This window comes from Panulirus ornatus, chromosome 39 (genome assembly GCF_036320965.1).
Source record: "Panulirus ornatus isolate Po-2019 chromosome 39, ASM3632096v1, whole genome shotgun sequence".
Lineage (NCBI taxonomy): Eukaryota > Metazoa > Arthropoda > Malacostraca > Decapoda > Palinuridae > Panulirus > Panulirus ornatus.
The window spans coordinates 7,566,855-7,585,249 of record NC_092262.1 but is presented as its reverse complement, the minus strand read 5'-3'; the positions used below and the strand labels follow the sequence as shown (position 1 = coordinate 7,585,249).

Here is an 18,395-nt window from a genome sequence, read left to right as displayed (position 1 = left end):
CATAATATACATTGGCTTTTTGTTTGCTAAGAAAAATCTGATTGCTCCTACTCTAAGTGAAACTAAGTTGAAGGGGAAAGGGTAGAATTATTCATGAATGTTAAGAGGGTAAGAGAAAAACAAAGGGGGGTGGCTCTTCTGTTGAAGAATTGAAGACTAATGTGGGTAAGAGTACTTTGAAAGTAAACTGCAGGAGGTAGGTGTTTGATATTGTTTATGCACTTAGTGAAAAGAGTGAGGAAAAAATTGCTTTTTTGGAAGAGTTAGTGCTTCTGCAGTTTTGATTCAAGGACCTGATGTGGTAGCTGTGGTAATTAAGGGTGAAATTGAGGAAGAATAACTTTTTGCCTTATATGCTGCAGGAGGAATAATGATTGAAAGCAGGTGGGTTATTGAAAAGGTGCATACATGAGTATTACTTGCAGGTGATAGCTAGAGAATGAGTAAATTCAGCCTTTCATCTTCTGCTCTTGGGGCTATCTCGCTGATATGGGAAATGGTAGATGAGAACTCTGTATGCTAGAGTAAATATGGCTATATTTGAAGGTGTAGAAGTTCTGATAGTGATCCATGGATGTCTTGAATCTTGAATGCAAAAAAAGAAATGGAAATGTTGGAGATGAAATGCTGAAGGATTATAAATGGTGTGAGGCAAGTTGATCATGTAAGGAATAACAGTTTGAGAGCAATCAAATCATCATAACTATGAAATTTACCATCATGTATTGGTGTCCACTTTTTTAATACAGCATATGGTCTCCATTCTTGTGTTTATAGACTATACTCTGTTAATCCCTCCCTACAGTGCCTAGCTGCATACATTTTTCACCAAGAGCTTTTGATATGATTAATTTACTATAATCTCACAAGAAGAAGTGAACTTGATAATTCATAACGAGGAATAACACTTTCCTGTACAGAATGGCTCTTTGCATTAATCTGGTCCTCTGGCACAGTGCCATTCAAAAAGAATTATAATTGATTAATAAACTTTGTTTGCAAACAATCATTCTGCTCTGTACTCTTTACATGATAAACTCGATGTTGGTCAGTTTTGATATGACTTTACCCATTAATATCTTAGTTGCAGGAAGAACTTGGTGAAAATACATCATTTTTATGATCTTTTCATCTTATATATCTGACACATGCAGATCATCACATGGCAGAGAAATAGACTTGAAATGAAAGTTTTTGAAAAAGATCCTATTTAGAGGGGTAGGCATAATGCAGAACATACACAGTGTTGATCAGAGTTAGTATAAGCCACTTTACCATACATTATATCATATAGTTATTTGTAAATGTAAATAGGAGGATTAGTTTTATTCAGTGTATATTGTGATTCCAAATTGGGTTAAATGATAATAGGATCCAAATTTATTGCCATGCGAAGAATTTGCTTGTCTTTAAGGTAAGGTTACTACAAAGATTTTTCTATTTATATGCAAATAAAAAACTGCAATTGCTTCTGCTTATTTAATATGTATGCAAATATTGGCTACTGTACTTACTTAAAGCTACAGATGATACTGTGTTTTTAGAGAAGAGAAACTGAATATATGAGCATACTTGAATATAATGGTCATCATACACATCCACATAAACATTTACATAAATAGATGCAACATTAAAGCCAGTAAGACAGCCTGAATTAAACAAAGAATTTGTAGAAGAATATTTGTATTGAAAAATTTTAGTGAAAGGTAATTTGACATCATAAGTAAACTTATGCGTTGAGGATTTTATTTCATATACGTACACTGAATTGATAAGGTAAAGTATTTCTTTGCATTTAGATCATGGGACATATGAAAAAATATTCTTTTATATCTTTAGATGTAGTGTTTTTTCTTTAGATTGCTAAAGATCAAGACATCATATGGAAAATTAGAATCATATAAATTGAAGTAGCTGTAATGCATATGGAACATATGTGTTTTCATGCATAAGTAAAGACTTAGAAGGAATGAGGATGCTTCTTCTTCACAAGGTAGCATAGGTAGATATTGAAAGAGAGATCATATAGTATCATTGAGATCATATAGTATCATACATGAATTTTACTTTGCTTTAACCTGTGACTTAACCATACATGAAATGAAGTATATTACTGGTACTGCCTGCCTGGGTATTAGGAGTGCTAATGACAGCTACGTAGTGAGCCAGCACTTCAATGCTTGTCAAGTTGCACTCCTCTAACCCAGGTAGCAGTCTTGTCTTTTTGCCTCACCCGCAAGTGGACTGCTGGCATTCTGTCCACAAAGATACAATCTCTTCTTAAACATAATGCTTGATAACACATAACTCACAGAACTCCTTCATTATAACTGTAGACTATCTTGCATGAGCACTATTCGCTATCCCTTCCCTTTGGCAAAATGATAGGAGCAATAGATAGAAGTAGTAGATAGGAACGTTAGACAGGTGTATTAGGTAGAAGTAGTTGGTAGGAACATTAAAGTGGGAGCATTAAGTAGTAGTAGTAGGTAGGAGGATTAGGTAGGGGCCCAAGGAAATACTGCATTAGGGTTACTCTCTGCTAGTGGCCTGTTAAGGGCAAGGCACTGAAAGGCTAAGAAGTGGCACTGGAATTCACCGGTTATAGATACTCTTTTGCTGTGGTCACCCCCTTGAGGGAGTTCTCGAAGGGAATATGTATTAGAGATATAGATAGATAGTGTTTATAACTTTCAGTAGATGGAACAATGAGTCTCCAGTGTTAAGTACATAGTGGCCTAATATTTGTCCTTTCTATGCTTTTCTCCCACACCTGTAGGATTCAGCATCTTGTCAGCAAATTATAATCCATAAATCTTGGCATATAATGGAATTTTATATGCATGCACGTGGGCAATTTTTCCTGCTTTCTACATTTATTCAAGGAGAGAACTGTCTTTTGATTTGTATATACCCTGAGAACTAAGATGGGGCTAGACTCTGAATGGTAACTTATTTTGGGTTAGTAGTGTGGTGCAGGAGGCTTTAGTGAGCCACCTGAGCATGTAGGTGCCAATTTGGAGAGGGTTCAGAGCTAGCATCTTCTTCCAGATTGCTGCTTGTACGAACTCTCTGCAGCACTTACTAAGCGAGATGGGCAACCAGGTATGTCAGGTGTGTTGTATCCCACCTGGTGTGTCCTATGTTATGTTATAATGCACCCATGTCTTTTATTAAGTCTCAGATCTTGTGGTGTTCTTTTTTTATGTTTTAACTGCTGATGTTGCTTATATTTAGCCGTAACGCTTTTATGTCTTCCATATATTTTTCCATAACCAATTTGACGTGTCTTCTTATACCGCATGATGCATTGTTCATTATATTGCATGTTCACTGATCTTTTCAATAACTTGTTGCTCTATAAATCTTTTATCTGTGATGCTTTCATGTGCTGGATATTTTCAACTGTCTCTTATCACCATTTTTACAGCCACCTTATTACCTGCCATTCTTCACACCTGGAGGTGCTTTAATATTATCTAAGACTGGGAACATAAAAAAAGCATGTTTTCATTTGGTAAGCTTGATGATAACAGAAGTGTTCTTTCTGATTGTGTTACTATGCTATCTTTGTTACCCAGAGTTTCTTTAGTATGCTGCTTTGTTATCCATTGTTGAATTGATTGCCAGTAAACACTGTTATATATAGCCAAGGTCAGTACATCTATTGTGTTACGTCTTAGATCATTGTAATGATGCAGTTTTAACAGGGATTAGAATTAGCATGAAAAATCTAGTTTATGTAAAGTTAAAGGTGTAATGAGTTTGATTACTTTTTGAAGAAGAATGTCATGTTATAAGATAGTTATAGCAGCATTTTTCATCATTCTGTAGGTCATGGTTGTGCTTTTTACATGTTTGTACTAAACTACGTGCAAAGAAAATTGCTCTTCATTTTGACTGATTTTTGTGTATTCGATGCAAGTGTGAATTGTTGAGCTTAGCTTTGCTCTTTTAAGGCTGAATGAAGCACTACCAAGACATGCATCCTAGTATCCCACAGGTAATTTTGTCACGAAAGGTATAGTTTCTTTATGATTCTTACGCCAGAGCTACTTTGCATTACTGTTTTGATCCACCATAATTATATCATGGGCAACTATTATTTCATAGGATTTATTGTACATTTTCATTATTGAATTCAGACTTATAGTTAGATAATTCTGGAAGGAAATTTATATTTTTGTATGTCCAAGTCTTTTACTGATTTGATACACAGGAAGTTTTAAGAGTATACATATCTGTTTGGAACTTTAGCTTTTTGAATAAATTGTTATTTTAAGCCAACCCATCACCTCTCCTCTTGTTGTGCAGTTCTTTAGCTGGGCTATCCAGTTTAGTTGGTCAGGTAGATAAACCCGTGATAGATAATTCCGTAGTCATGTTAAATGCACACGAAAAGCAAAACTATAATGTTTCTTGGAGAGCTGAGTTGAAAACCTCTTGAAAGTAATACTTTAATCATATGCTAAATTGTTCTTCCTATCTTCATACCAGTGATGTCATGATAACTTTTGCTTGTGTGTGTAACTGCCTGATGACAGTAGTCTCCCCACCTCATCACCTTGTGAGGGGAGTAACTCAGGTTGTCAGCTAGACTTGTTTATTCATAAATTTGTTCATTCACAACACATCATGTTTTGGTCCATACAGTGTCCTCTCCTATATGTTTAGCAGCATCACAGTACATGCAATGACATCTTGATTTATACAATGTCTTCTCTTAAAATATGTGAGACACAGCACTTGCTGACATGTTTGACTTCAATTTTTCATCTTGTGGCATGCCAAGCAGCACACAATACAGTGAATGAGGACATGTTTAATGCATACAGGATACATGAATTTAAGTTGTATATTAGAAAATGTTCAAGAGTCCCAAGGGGGTTCCTTGAATGTGAAACTCCCTCCCCATACTGTATAGATTAGGAATTACAAAGATATATGGCCTTAGGAAGATTAAGCCATGTGAAGACATCGTCAAGAGAAAAGTCTTCTGGGTCATCATTACCAGAAGATGAGTGCCATGGAGCTGTCTTCGCTTAGTGGTGGCACCTTAAGGTTCTTTTCCATCAAGTAAATTTGATTTATCCTTTTCTCTGGTAATACTACATGTTAGGAAGGCAGGTAGTAGTTTGGCTTTAAGCTTGGGAAAAGTATGTTTTTAATTAAGAACCATTACCAGCTTTTCATTATCCAGCCCACCTTCTCCAATAGGGTTTGGTTTTTCTCACAGTGACCATTGATACTCAAGACAGGTTGCCTGGCTGTTACACAAAGGAACAAGGGCCAATATGACATAATTGGTGGGAAAATAGGAGTTATAGCATAGCAAATGATTGTAGCATTGTTTTTGAGGAGACTATATCATGCAGCTCCTCCAGGACATGTCATAGTTGTGCTTTTTGCGTGCATTTGATATGATTGGGCATTTTTTGTCTCCGTCACCAACTGAATTAGACACCTTAGAGGTCTAAGTGATCGTGATGGTTTTAGCTCAAAAAGTTGCTTTTCTTATGCCTAGAGTCAACCATCCCATCTTGATATCAAATGTCATTAACCGTATTCAGGGCAAGATGGCACTTTCACATTCTCAGAGCTTTATCAGTTACCACATTTTCTGGTAAAGAATTCAACAGCATTTCTTATACTTTTGCTGAGGAATTTTACATTGGTTTACATACTTCAAGAGTGAATAAGCAGCAAGGTATTTTCACTAAGAAATGACCCAAGATGGAGAAAGGAAAGGACCTTTATATTTCCCACAGTAGAACATTTAAGGTTGACTTATACCTTCTGATTTACTTCCATCAGTTGATCCAGGTTGATAACATTGGTGAGTATTGGCTTAACATATAACTGATTTTAAGTATAAGTAATTTGAATAATGTACCACTCTAAATTGTTGGCATATAAGTGTGATTTCTACTTTCCAGGAGCAGTGATGGGCAGCAGTGATGACCCTGATTCTGATATGGAAATTCCAGCATTACTCCTAAACCACCACCAGCCCACACGTAGGGTGTCTGCCCCCAGCATTCTTGATACTGTCCGTGAGGATCCACATGCATCATCTGTAACGGTCCAAGATAGCAGTGGTAGCAGATCACCAACCCAGCTGAAGAAATTACCCATCATTCCTCTCTCTGCACAGCTCCTTGGTGCTGGTCCCACAATGAACTCATCTCTACCCCGCTCACACAGTCTAGAGAAGCTGACCAGTTTTGATAGCAAAGTTCAGAGAGACATATTGCTTAATGATAAGATAACTACAAAATCCTTGCGTAAAAAACTTTCCCTCCCACCAGTTGTAAGAGAAACGCATTTTAATGCTTCCTCCTCCTGTGAAAGGGTGCAAAAAAGGAAAGGGTCCGTATCAGTGCTTAAAGTGATGGCAATTCCTGAGGACAGTGGCATTCTGGAGTGTCCTGAGATTCCAGACTCTGGGAGGGGAAGTGTAGACAATGGTGAGATAGTCAAAACACGTGCCTGTAGGCAGATCAGCATTGATGAGGGTATTGGAGTAGAGTGTTTAGTGGAGGAGGTAGGAGTTCCTGATTGATGCTTAAACATCAACTGTGAGTGTAACAAAAAGAAATTTTGGTGAAAAGATGCTGCTTTTCATGCTGTGATGATGTGTGATCTATGATTTTAAGCTTCAGTTTGGCTAAAAGAGGCCTTGCTAGAAAATGAGTGCCAACAAAAGCCCCCAAATTGATAAATTTACTACAGTTCAGTAAACATCAAACTACTCTGCAGGAGTTTATCATTCAAGTGGCTGGGATATCAAAGTGCCATCTCAACCTTTGTCCATTCAGCCTCATATTTGTTTACATTCCATCACGTCTTCAAATTGCCATGCATGGCACAGTGGATCAGAAGGGGTTAGATGGGAAGCATGCCATTACTTAGAAACCTGTTTTAATCAAAACAACTTGCCTCTCTTGGTTGTGCAGATGAGAGGACCTCAACTGTATAAGTACATGTAAGGATGAGCAGGAATGGTTGCCATTTCATTCTGCTAGTGACAGCTACTCTCCAAAACCCCTAAAGTTCTTAAGTATAGGGATCAAATTGTTATTGGAGTAAACACTTATGCATTTCCATCAGCAATCAGTCTGAAGCTGATTTTAGAACTGACAAAGACTAGTTGCACAGATGCTTGCTCTGGCAAACACTGTCCAGATGACTAGCTTCTGCATTTTAGCCAGTTGATATTTTAATAGGGTAGGTCTTATAAGAAACTTAATGTAAACAAAGTCAGCTAGTCAGGAATTTGGATTACACTTCAAATACTAGCTTAAACCCCCCCCCCCCCCCCCCCCCACACACACACACACACACACACACACACACACACACACACACACACACACACACACACACACACACACACACACACCACACACACAAACTTTAATACTATACCCCAAATCATCATCACATTAGTTATGTCTAATCGAAACAGACATTCACAGCCACTCTTGGGATAGCAACTGTGTCTTTGTAGCTGGTCTTTATCAAAGCGTGGAAGTGAGTCCTATAGCAGTGTACATTCGTCCCATACAACACAGCTGCAGACAGTGGTCACTATTGAACAGCAAAATAGTTTAAATTGAAATGATGTGTAGGAAGTCAGTTAGTAAAGCACACATAAGTGCATTTTCTTGGAATGTGATATTTAAACAGAAATCTGATATTAAGTCCAAAACAGCTGTGTAACTCATCTGTTGGACTGAGATATCAATTCCTTCCCAGTTTCATCCATTATATAGTGAAAATTTGGGATAGGGTTTACGAGGACAAATCATATGTTGCAGTGATCTTCCAGCCAAGAAAGTATGGTTTGTTTGAATTAGCCTAATACTTTTAGACTGGAGAATCTATTACCATGGCTTATTTTGGAAATTAATCAAGAAAAGTCTGTGGTAAGTTTTTGCTGTCCAGGTAAACATGAAAGAACCTAGTTTACTTTGGAATTCATGCAGAGAATAGATATGGTAAATTTTAGTTTGTTAGAGTGTGGGTTGATGGCCGAAAAATTAAGATACCCACTAAAAACATACAGCTGTCTGAAAAGTAGTGGAAGAATCAGCACTCAAGACTGTTTTCCTCAGGAAGACTTTTTGTTTTCTAAGTTGCAATGTGCTAATTTGAGCCTCCGTCCAGAGAATCAGTTGAAGTCTTTTTAGATGGGGAGGAGATTCATTGTGTGGTCTGGTTTGAAATAAGCCGTTTTTAATTTTTCAGAAAACGATAAAACTCAAGGAAATGTGCAGTCATGTTATTTGATACTCTCCAACCAAAAATGGCCTGAATGTGCAATAGTCTTTTGCAAAGGTACTGCTCTTAACTCCTGAAGTAGTCACAGAAGTAACAGCTTAGAATTCTGGACTAACTGCCAATTGAGTGAGTCCTTTCACAACTTGATGCTGAGCAGCTGAATTATAAAAAGTCATGTTGGAACTATGGTGTTTCTTTCAGAACTGTAGTAAATAACCACATTTCCATGAAGAGCAACTTGGCCTGAACTTTTTCTTTAGGACATTGCATGCCAAATGCATATCCAGTCAAGTGATGATAAAGAATTTGAACAGACAAGGTTTGTTAGTGGCATTATAGCTTAGGATTGTGTTGGTAGTTTGAAAGGCTGATCTCTGCCTAGATAATGCCTGTTGGTGATTGTTTTGTTACCAAAGTGATTAATCTGTAGTTTTTTTCTGTTGGAGCTTGTGTAATGGAGCCTCACAAATTGAGGTTTAAAGTCTTTCCAGGTCACTTATGAAACATGAAGATTGATTCCAAAAAATAGTACATTTTCATGTGGTTGAAGATTTTAATTTCATGTTATTCCTGCAGTGGGAATTTACCATGAATTTTTCTTCCTCCCTCACCTCCTAATTTCTCGATTCTTGCATGATCCAGCTACTTTCTCATCAGTGGCTATCTACAACACCACAACTGTAATTTCATTGTATATGGTCACCATTTCCCTCATGTCACATTCTTCTCCTCATTTTTCATATTTCTTGTCATTCATTTGCAAACGAAAGACAAGATTCTCACTCCTTTCCCAGTATTCATTTACATGTATCAGCTCTACACATTTAGGTTAATGTTCTCACTTATGGCACTGTTATTTCATTCTATATAATAAGTGTGCCCTCATTAGTATATCCCTTACCTTTGGTAATTATAAACTGTAGAGAGGAAACTTGTAAATTTTTCACTATTATTTTTGTGATGTAGTTCACTCTCAAGGTTCTTTGCCTTTGTGAACTTTAAATACACTACCTCATCTAAGACATGTTACAGTTTCCTCAGCCCAAGAGTATACTTCCTCACCAGTGTTGAGATTTATGTAATGACCAGGAGTTATTGGAGTTAATCGTGGTTGTACAACTTCCCATTTTAAAAACATATGAGATACAAGTTTCATAGAGTACAGATCAATCATAGGTTCAACTGTACAGCATTTAGTATAAAACTTTAAAAGTGCACAAGAATGTTAAATATTTTTTTTGTAAATAGTTCATCAATGTAAAAATTACCAAGAATGTTAATCATGTTAACATTAGATATTTTTGAGATAACTTGTAGTTCAGTATGATACCTGGAGAAAGTTCCTCGTTATGATGTTGATTTTTTATTCCTGTAGGTTATAACTGGTATTTGTCGTGTATATTTTGATTATCCAAAAAATGCATTTATATTTTTAAGAATATTCAAGACATTCTTCATCACTGAATTGTGATATAATGATCATCCTAAAAGATGTGACAAGCTTTAATGATGATTAATGTACATTGCATGAAAATGTGTCTACCATAATGTGTACAGTGTAAAATATAGGATTATTTTATAAGAATTTGTTATTTTCCTTTTATGTCAGTGTTTTAACTTTTGATATTTACTTCCTTAAGATGGAACCGAATAACTTGTATATTCCTCTGCTCCTGACAAGCAACTTTAGGGACAGGAGTATGCTTGAGGTGTTGGCTCTCAAATTGGAATTTGTGTAAACTACAACATAAAAGCTGTAGCGAAGGAACACCCTGTTGTTGTTGAACTAAGCAGCAGTCATTGCATTATTCTTGTTCTTAGAGCTACTAATAGATGGCAGTGCATTCATTTCAAACTGCTTTTGCCTTTGAAGTTGTATTTCACAGTTTCACACAGTTGGAACTATGAGGCTAGTGACCTCTTTTGATACCAACATGAAAAGAATGGAGTGTGATTTATTTTTGTTTATATAAAATGACTCTGAGTAACTTTCTTTAAAACCTTATTGATCTTATGGAGATGATATCCTTGACTATGCTGACTTAAGTTTTTATTAATTTTCAGGCAGGGACAAATGACTGGCAAGATGGTTAGACATATACAGTCTTTGTCATCAAGGATGCTTGTTCTGCAGTTGTCTGGAAAATGGTTCATAGTTCTTGCTCCACCTCACATCTTTTACTGCATGTGTTTCTGGGTAACACTATGTTCTCCAGGAGTGTCATACTTGTTGACTTAAGATGGCAGGCATTATTGCCGAAGCTGACTTGTGTTTCCCTGAAGAACACGAGTGAACATTGAATCTGTTTCTTCTTGATCTCAACTCCTAGCTGCCAGCAGCAATTACATCAGTCTAGGAAATTCTTGGCTCAGAATTGAATTTCATGTGATACCGTCTCAACCAACAGGTGAAAAAATAACTCATTGTAATGAGTAATGTTTTTCTTTCAGTACTTTGCCAGTTTCTGTACAGATAGTAGGCCATATATAACTAACCCCCATGCAAAGTTCTTGTAGTACCTAACTAGGTCTATTAGAGGGAAAAAAAGTAATAATAATAATGTGAAAATTAGTAATACTAACATATAGATGTGAAATCTTATTTTTGATGGGTCAAGATGTGTTAGAAATTTATGGAAGAAGTTAGTTATTGGGTGGAAGAGGGGCCTAAGGACCCAGATGCTCTCAACAGCATGTGGAAGGAGAGGTTTGCTTTTGTGATGGCAAATATGGGTAGAAGTAGTTGGTTGGAAATTTAGGCAGTAATCTGTTGGGTTTGGCTTTGGATGTGTGCAGGAGAGGTCATTTGTATGTTCCTGATCCTTAGTAAGTTGGGAAAGGCAGTTAGGTATAAAAAAGATATTGATGGAGTGTTTATTATTTTGATAGGGGGATAGGGGAGAAAGAATACTTCCCATGCATTCCTCATGTGTCGTAGAAGGCGACTAAAGGGGACGGGAGTGGGGGGCTGGAAACCCTCCCCTCCTTGTATTTTAACTTTCTAAAAGGGGAAACAGAAGAAGGAGTCATGCGGGGAGTGCTCATCCTCCTCGAAGGCTCAGATTAGGGTGTCTAAATGTGTGTGGATGTAACTGAGATGAGAAAAAAGGAGAGATACGTAGTATGTTTGAGGAAAGGAACATGGATGTTTTGGCTCTGAGTGAAATGAAGCTCAAGGGTAAAGGGGAAGAGTGGTTTGGGAATGTCTTGGGAGTAAAGTCAGGGGTTAGTGAGAGGACAAGAGCAAGGGAAGGAGTAGCACTACTCCTGAAACAGGAGTGGTGGGAGTATGTGATAGAGTGTAAGAAAGTAAACTCTAGATTGATATGGGTAAAACTGAAAGTTGATGGAGAGAGATGGGTGATTATTGGTGCATATGCACCTGGGCATGAGAAGAAAGATCATGAGAAGCAAGTGTTTTGGGAGCAGCTGAGTGAGTGTGTTAGTAGTTTTGATGCTCGAGACCGGGGTATAGTGATGGGTGATCTGAATGCAAAGGTGAGTAATATGGCAGTTGAGGGAATGATTGGTGTACATGGGGTGTTCAATGTTGTAAATGGAAATGGTGAAGAGCTTGTAGATTTTTGTCCTGAAAAAGGACTAGTGATTAGGAATACCTGGTTTAAAAAGAGAGATATACATCAGTGATAATAGTGTAAACCCTAAATATCCCCTTCCTATGTTTATATCTTAGACATTCCGGGATTAAGCATTGCCTCTTCATTAATGAGTTAACTACATTCTATATGCCCAATATCCTAACTGTATATATATATATATATATATATATATATATATATATATATATATATATATATATATATATTTCTTTTTCTTCTTTCAAACTATTCGCCATTTCCCGCGTTAGCAAGGTAGCGTTAAGAACAAAGGACTGGGCCTCTGAGGGAATATCCTCACCTGGCCCCCTTCTCTGTTCATTCTTTTGGAAAATTAAAAAAAAGAAAGAGGGGAGGATTTCCAGCCCCCTGCTCCCTCCCCATTTAGTCGCCTATATGTATATATATATATATATATATATATATATATATATATATATATATATATATTTATTTATTTTGCTTTGTCGCTGTCTCCCGCGTTTGCGAGGTAGCGCAAGGAAACAGACGAAAGAAATGGCCCACCCCACCCCCATACACATGTATCTACACACACGTCCACACACGCAAATATACATACCTATACATCTCAATGTACGCATATATATACACACACAGACACACACATATATACCCATGCACACAATTCACACTGTCTGCCTTTATTCATTCCCATCGCCACCTCGCCACACATGGAAAACCATCCCCCTCCCCCCCTCATGTGTGCGAGGTAGTGCTAGGAAAAGACAACAAAGGCCTCATTCGTTCACACTCAGTCTCTAGCTGTCATGCAATAATGCCCGAAACCACAGCTCCCTTTCCACATCCAGGCCCCACGCAACTTTCCATGGTTTACCCCAGACTCTTCACATGCCATGATTCAATCCACTGACAGACGTCAACCCCGGTATACCACATCGATCCAATTCACTCTATTCCTTGCCCGCCTTTCACCCTCCTGCATGTTCAGGCCCCGATCACTCAGAATCTTTTTCACTCCATCTTTTCACCTCCAATTTGGTCTCCCACTTCTCCTCGTTCCCTCCACCTCCGACACATATATCCTCTTAGTCAATCTTTCCTCACTCATTCTCTCCATGTGCCCAAACCATTTCAAAACACCCTCTTCTGCTCTCTCAACCACGCTCTTTTTATTTCCACACATCTCTCTTACCCTTACATTACTTATTCAATCAAACCACCTCACACAACACACTGTCCTCAAACATCTCATTTCCAGCACATCCACCCTCCTGCGCACAACTCTATCCATAGCCCATGCCTCGCAACCATACAACATTGTTGGAACCACTATTCCTTCAAACATAGCCATTTTTGCTTTCCGAGATAATGTTCTCAACTTCCACACATTCTTCAAGGCTCCCAGGATTTTCGCCCCCTCCCCCACCCTATGATCCACTTCCGCTTCCATGGTTCCATCCGCTGCCAGATCCACTCCCAGATATCTAAAACACTTTACTCCCTCCAGTTTTTCTCCATTCAAACTTACCTCCCAATTGACTTGACCCTCGACCCTACTGTACCTAATAACCTTGCTCTTATTCACATTTACTCTTAACTTTCTTCTTTCACACACTTTACCAAACTCAGTCACCAGCTTCTGCAGCTCACATGAATCAGCCACCAGCGCTGTATCATCAGCGAACAACAACTGACTCACGTCTCAAGCTCTCTCATCCCTGGCGACTAAAAGGAACAGAGAAAGGGGCTAGGTGAGGATGTTCCCTCAGGGGCCCGGTCCTCTGATCTTAACGCTACCTCACTGGCGCGGGAAATGGCGAATAGTTTAAAAGAAAAAAAAAAATTCTGGGGGCCTTGAAGAATGTGTGGAAGTCGAGAACATTATCTCGGAAAGCAAAAATGGGTATGTTTGAAGGAATAGTGGTTCCAACAATGTTGTATGGTTGCGAGGCGTGGGCTATGGATAGAGTTGTGCGCAGGAGGATGGATGTGCTGGAAGTGAGATGTTTGAGGACAATGTGTGGTGTGAGGTGGTTTGATCGAGTGAGTAACGTAAGGGTAAGAGAGATGTGTGGAAATAAAAAGAGCGTGGTTGAGAGAGCAGAAGAGGGTGTTTTGAAGTGGTTTGGGCACATGGAGAGAATGAGTGAGGAAAGATTGACCAAGAGGATATATGTGTCGGAGGTGGAGGGAACGAGGAGAAGAGGGAGACCAAATTGGAGGTGGAAAGATGGAGTGAAAAAGATTTTGTGTGATCGGGGCCTGAACATGCAGGAGGGTGAAAGGAGGGCAAGGAATAGAGTGAATTGGAGCGATGTGGTATACCGGGGTTGACGTGCTGTCAGTGGATTGAATCAAGGCATGTGAAGCGTCTGGGGTGGACCATGGAAAGCTGTGTAGGTATGTATATTTGCGTGTGTGGACGTATGTATATACATGTGTATGGGGGGGGGGTTGGGCCATTTCTTTCGTCTGTTTCCTTGCGCTACCTCGCAAACGCGGGAGACAGCGACAAAGTATAATAAATAAAAAATAAATATATATATATATATATTTATATATATCTGGGGATAGGGGAGAAAGAATACTTCCCACGTATTCCCTGCGTGTCGTAGAAGGTGACTAAAAGGGAAGGGAGCAGGGAGGCTGGAAATCCTCCCCTCTCGTTTTTTTTTTATATTCTCCAAAAGAAGGAACGGGGGGGTGAGGATGTTCCCTCGGAGGCCCAGTCCTCTGTTCTTAGTGCTACCTCACTAACGCGGGAAATGGCGAATAGTATGAAAGAAAGAAAAAAAAGTAGGAGAGATGGCCAGAGAGCGTTATTGGATTATGTGTTAATTGATAGGCACGCGAAAGAGAGACTTTTGGATGTTAATGTGCTGAGAGGTGCAACTGGAGGGATGTCTGATCATTATCTTGTGGAGGCGAAGGTGAAGATTTGTAGAGGTTTTCAGAAAAGAAGAGAGAATGTTGGGGTGAAAAGAGTGGTGAGGGTAAGTGAGCTTGGGAAGGAGACTTGTGTGAGGAAGTACCAGGAGAGACAGTACAGAATGGAAAAAAGTGAGAACAAAGGAGGTAAGGGGAGTGGGGGAGGAATGGGATGTATTTAGGGAAGCAGTGATGGCTTGCGCAAAAGATGCTTGTGGCATGAGAAGCGTGGGAGGTGGGCAGCTTAGAAAGGGCAGTAAGTGGTGGGATGAAGAACTAAGATTATTAGTGAAAGAGAAGAGAGAAGCATTTGGACGATTTTTGCAGGGAAAAAGTGCAAATGAGTGGGAGATGTATAAAAGAATGAGGCAGGAGGTCAAGAGAAAGGTGCAAGAGGTGAAAAAGATGGCAAATGAGAGTTGGGGTGAGAGAGTATCATTAAATTTTAGGGAGAATAAAAAGATGTTTTCGAAGGAGGTAAATAAAGTGCGTAAGACGAGGGAACAAATGGGAACTTCAGTGAAGGGGGCTAGTGGGGAGGTGATAACAAGTAGTGGTGAGATGAGAAGGAGATGGAGTGAGTATTTTGAAGGTCTGTTGAATGTGTTTGATGATAGAGTGGCAGATATAGGGTGTTTTGGTCGAGGTGGTGTGTAAAGTGAGAGAGTTAGGGAAAATGATTTGGTAAACAGAGAAGAGGAAGTAAAAGCTGTGCGGAAGATGAAAACCGGCAAGGCAGCGGGTTTGGATGGTATTGCAGTGGAATTTAAAAAAGGGTGTGACTGTATTGTTGACTGGTTGGTAAGGTTATTTTATGTATGTATGTATGACTCATGGTGAGGTGGCTGAGGATTGGCGGAATGCTTACATAGTGCCATTGTACAAAAACAAAGGGGATAAAAGTGAGTGCTCAAATTACAGAGGTATAAGTTTGTTGAGTATTCCTGGTAAATTATATGGGAGGGTATTGATTGAGAGGGTGAAGGCATGTACAGAGCATCAGATTGGGGAAGAGCAGTGTGGTTTCAGAAGTGGTAGAGGATGTGTGGATCAGGTGTTTGCTTTGAAGAATGTATGTGAAAAATACTTAGAAAAGCAAATGGATTTGTATGTAGCATTTATGGATCTGGAGAAGGCATATGATAGAGTTGATAGAGATGCTCTGTAGAAGGTATTAAGAATATATGGTGTGAGAGGCAAGTTGTTAGAAGCAGTGAAAAGTTTTCATCTAGGATGTAAGGCATGTGTACGTGTTGGAAGAGAGGAAAGTGATTGGTTCTCAGTGAATGTAGGTTTGCGGCAGGGGTGTGCGATGTCTTTATGGTTGTTTAATTTGTTTGTGGATGGGGTTGTTAGGGAGGTGAATGCAAGAGTTTTGGAAAGAGGGGCAAGTATGCAGTCTGTTGTGGATGAGAGAGCTTGGGAAGTGAGTCAGTTGTTGTTCGCTGATGATACAGTGCTGATGGCTGATTCATGTGAGAAACTGCAGAAGCTGGTGATGGAGTTTGGTAAAGTGTGTGAAAGAAGAAAGCTGAGAGTAAATGTGAATAAGAGCAGGGTTATTAGGTACAGTAGGGGTGAGGGTCAAGTCAATTGGGAGGTAAGTTTGAATGGAGAAAAACTGGAGGAAGTAAAGTGTTTTAGATATCTGGGAGTGGATCTGGCAGCGGATGGAACCATGGAAGCGGAAGTGAATCATAGGGTGGGGGAGGGGGAGAAAATTCTGGGAGCGTTGAAGAATGTGTGGAAGTCGAGAACATTATCTCGGAAAGCAAAAATGGGTATGTTTGAAGGAATAGTGGTTCCAACAATGTTATATGGTTGCGAGGCGTGGGCTATGGATAGAGTTGTGCATAGGAGGGTGGATGTGCTGGAAATGAGATGTTTGAGGATAGTGTGTTGTGTGAGGTGGTTTGATCGAGTAAGTAATGTAAGGGTAAGAGAGATGTGTGGTAATAAAAAGAGTGTGGTTGAGAGAGCAGAAGAGGGTGTTTTGAAATGGTTTGGTCACATGGAGAGAATGAGTGAGGAAAGATTGACCAAGAGGATATATGTGTCAGAGGTGGAGGGAACGAGAAGTGGGAGACCAAATTGGAGGTGGAAAGATGGAGTGAAAAAGATTTTGAGTGATCGGGGCCTGAACATGCAGGAGGGTGAAAGGCGGGCAAGGAATAGAGTGAATTGGAACAATGTGGTATACCCGGGTCGACGTGCTGTCAATGGATTGAACCAGGGCATGTGAAGCGTTTGGGGTAAACCATGGAAAGTTCTGTGGGGCCTGGATGTGGAAAGGGAGCTGTGGTTTTGGTGCATTATTATATGACAGCTAGAGACTGAGTGTGAACGAATGTGGCCTTTGTTGTCTTTTCCTAGCGCTACCTCGCATACACGAGGGGGGAGGTGGTTGTTATTTCATTGTGGCGAGGTGGCGATGGGAGTGAATAAAGGCAGACATTATGAATTATGTACATGTGTATATATGTATATGTCTTTGTGTATATATATATGTATACATTGAGATGTATAGGTATGTATATTTGCGTGTGTGGATGTGTATGTATATACATGTGTATGTGGGTGGGTTGGGCCATTCTTTCGTCTGTTTCCTTGCTTTACCTCGCTAACACGGGAGACAGCGACAAAGCAAAATAAATAAATCAATCAATCAATATAATGTATACATAAAGTTTATTGGCACCATTTATACAGATATATATATATACTGTATGTCTGCGGAAACAGAGAATTTGTTGGCATGGCAGTAACATCGGATGGGTAATACGGTACCCCTTTCTCCATAGTCCTCAGGGTAACTGAGCTATGCCTTATCAAGGCATTCAGCACCCATACCCCTGCACCCCTATCCAGAACTAAGCCTTGAAATTAAAGATGGAAATCTTTGTGCAAAAGAAGAATGTTGAGATAAAATGTGAATAAGAGCAAGGTTATTAGGTTCAGCAGGGTTGAAGGCCAAGTTAATTGGGAGGTAAGCTTGAATGGAGAAAAACTGGAAGAAGTGAAGTGTTTTAGATATCTGGGAGTGGACTTGGCAGCAGATGGAACCATGGAAGCGGAAGTGTGTTACACGGTAGGGGACAGGGCGAAGGTTCTGGGAGCGTTGAAGAATGTTTGGAAGGCAAGAGCATTATCTCAGAGAGCAAAAATGGGTATATTTAAAGGAATTGTGGTTCCACCAATGTTATATGGTTGCAAGGCATGGGCTATAGATAGGGTTGTGAATAGGAGGGTCAATGTGTTGGAAATGAAATGTTTGAGGACAATAAGTGGTGTGAGGTGGTTTGATCAAGTAAGTAATGAAAGGGTAAGAGAGATGTGTGGTAATAAAAAGAGTGTGGTTGAGAGAGCTGAAAAGGGTGTGTTGAAATGGTTTGGACACATGGGAGAATGAGTGAGGAAAGATTGACAGAGAGGATATATATGTCAGAGGTGAAGGAAACAAGAAGCGGGAGACCAAATTGGAAGTGGAAGGATAGAATGAAAAAGATTTTGAGTGATCGGGGCCTGAACATACAGTAGGGTGAAAAGCGTGCAAGGAATAGAGGAATAGAGTAAATTGGAACGATG

At 39.4% G+C, this 18,395-nt stretch overlaps 1 protein-coding gene across 5 annotated transcripts in view; it reads left to right on the top strand.

The window, feature by feature from the left end:
• The window catches only part of LOC139761083 (uncharacterized), a 160,926-nt gene extending 153,667 nt beyond the window's left edge, over positions 1-7,259 (top strand). For 4 of the 5 annotated variants that reach the window (XM_071684929.1, XM_071684926.1, XM_071684931.1 and 1 more), the window contains 2 exons: positions 3,052-3,105; positions 5,937-7,259. In XM_071684929.1, coding sequence (XP_071541030.1) covers positions 3,052-3,105; positions 5,937-6,562 — 680 coding nt within the window. In that variant the 3' untranslated portion in view covers positions 6,563-7,259. The remainder of the gene's footprint in view (positions 1-3,051; positions 3,106-5,936) is intronic. The other variant, XM_071684927.1, reaches the window with a different exon arrangement.
• Positions 7,260-18,395: the final 11,136 nt, after the last annotated feature.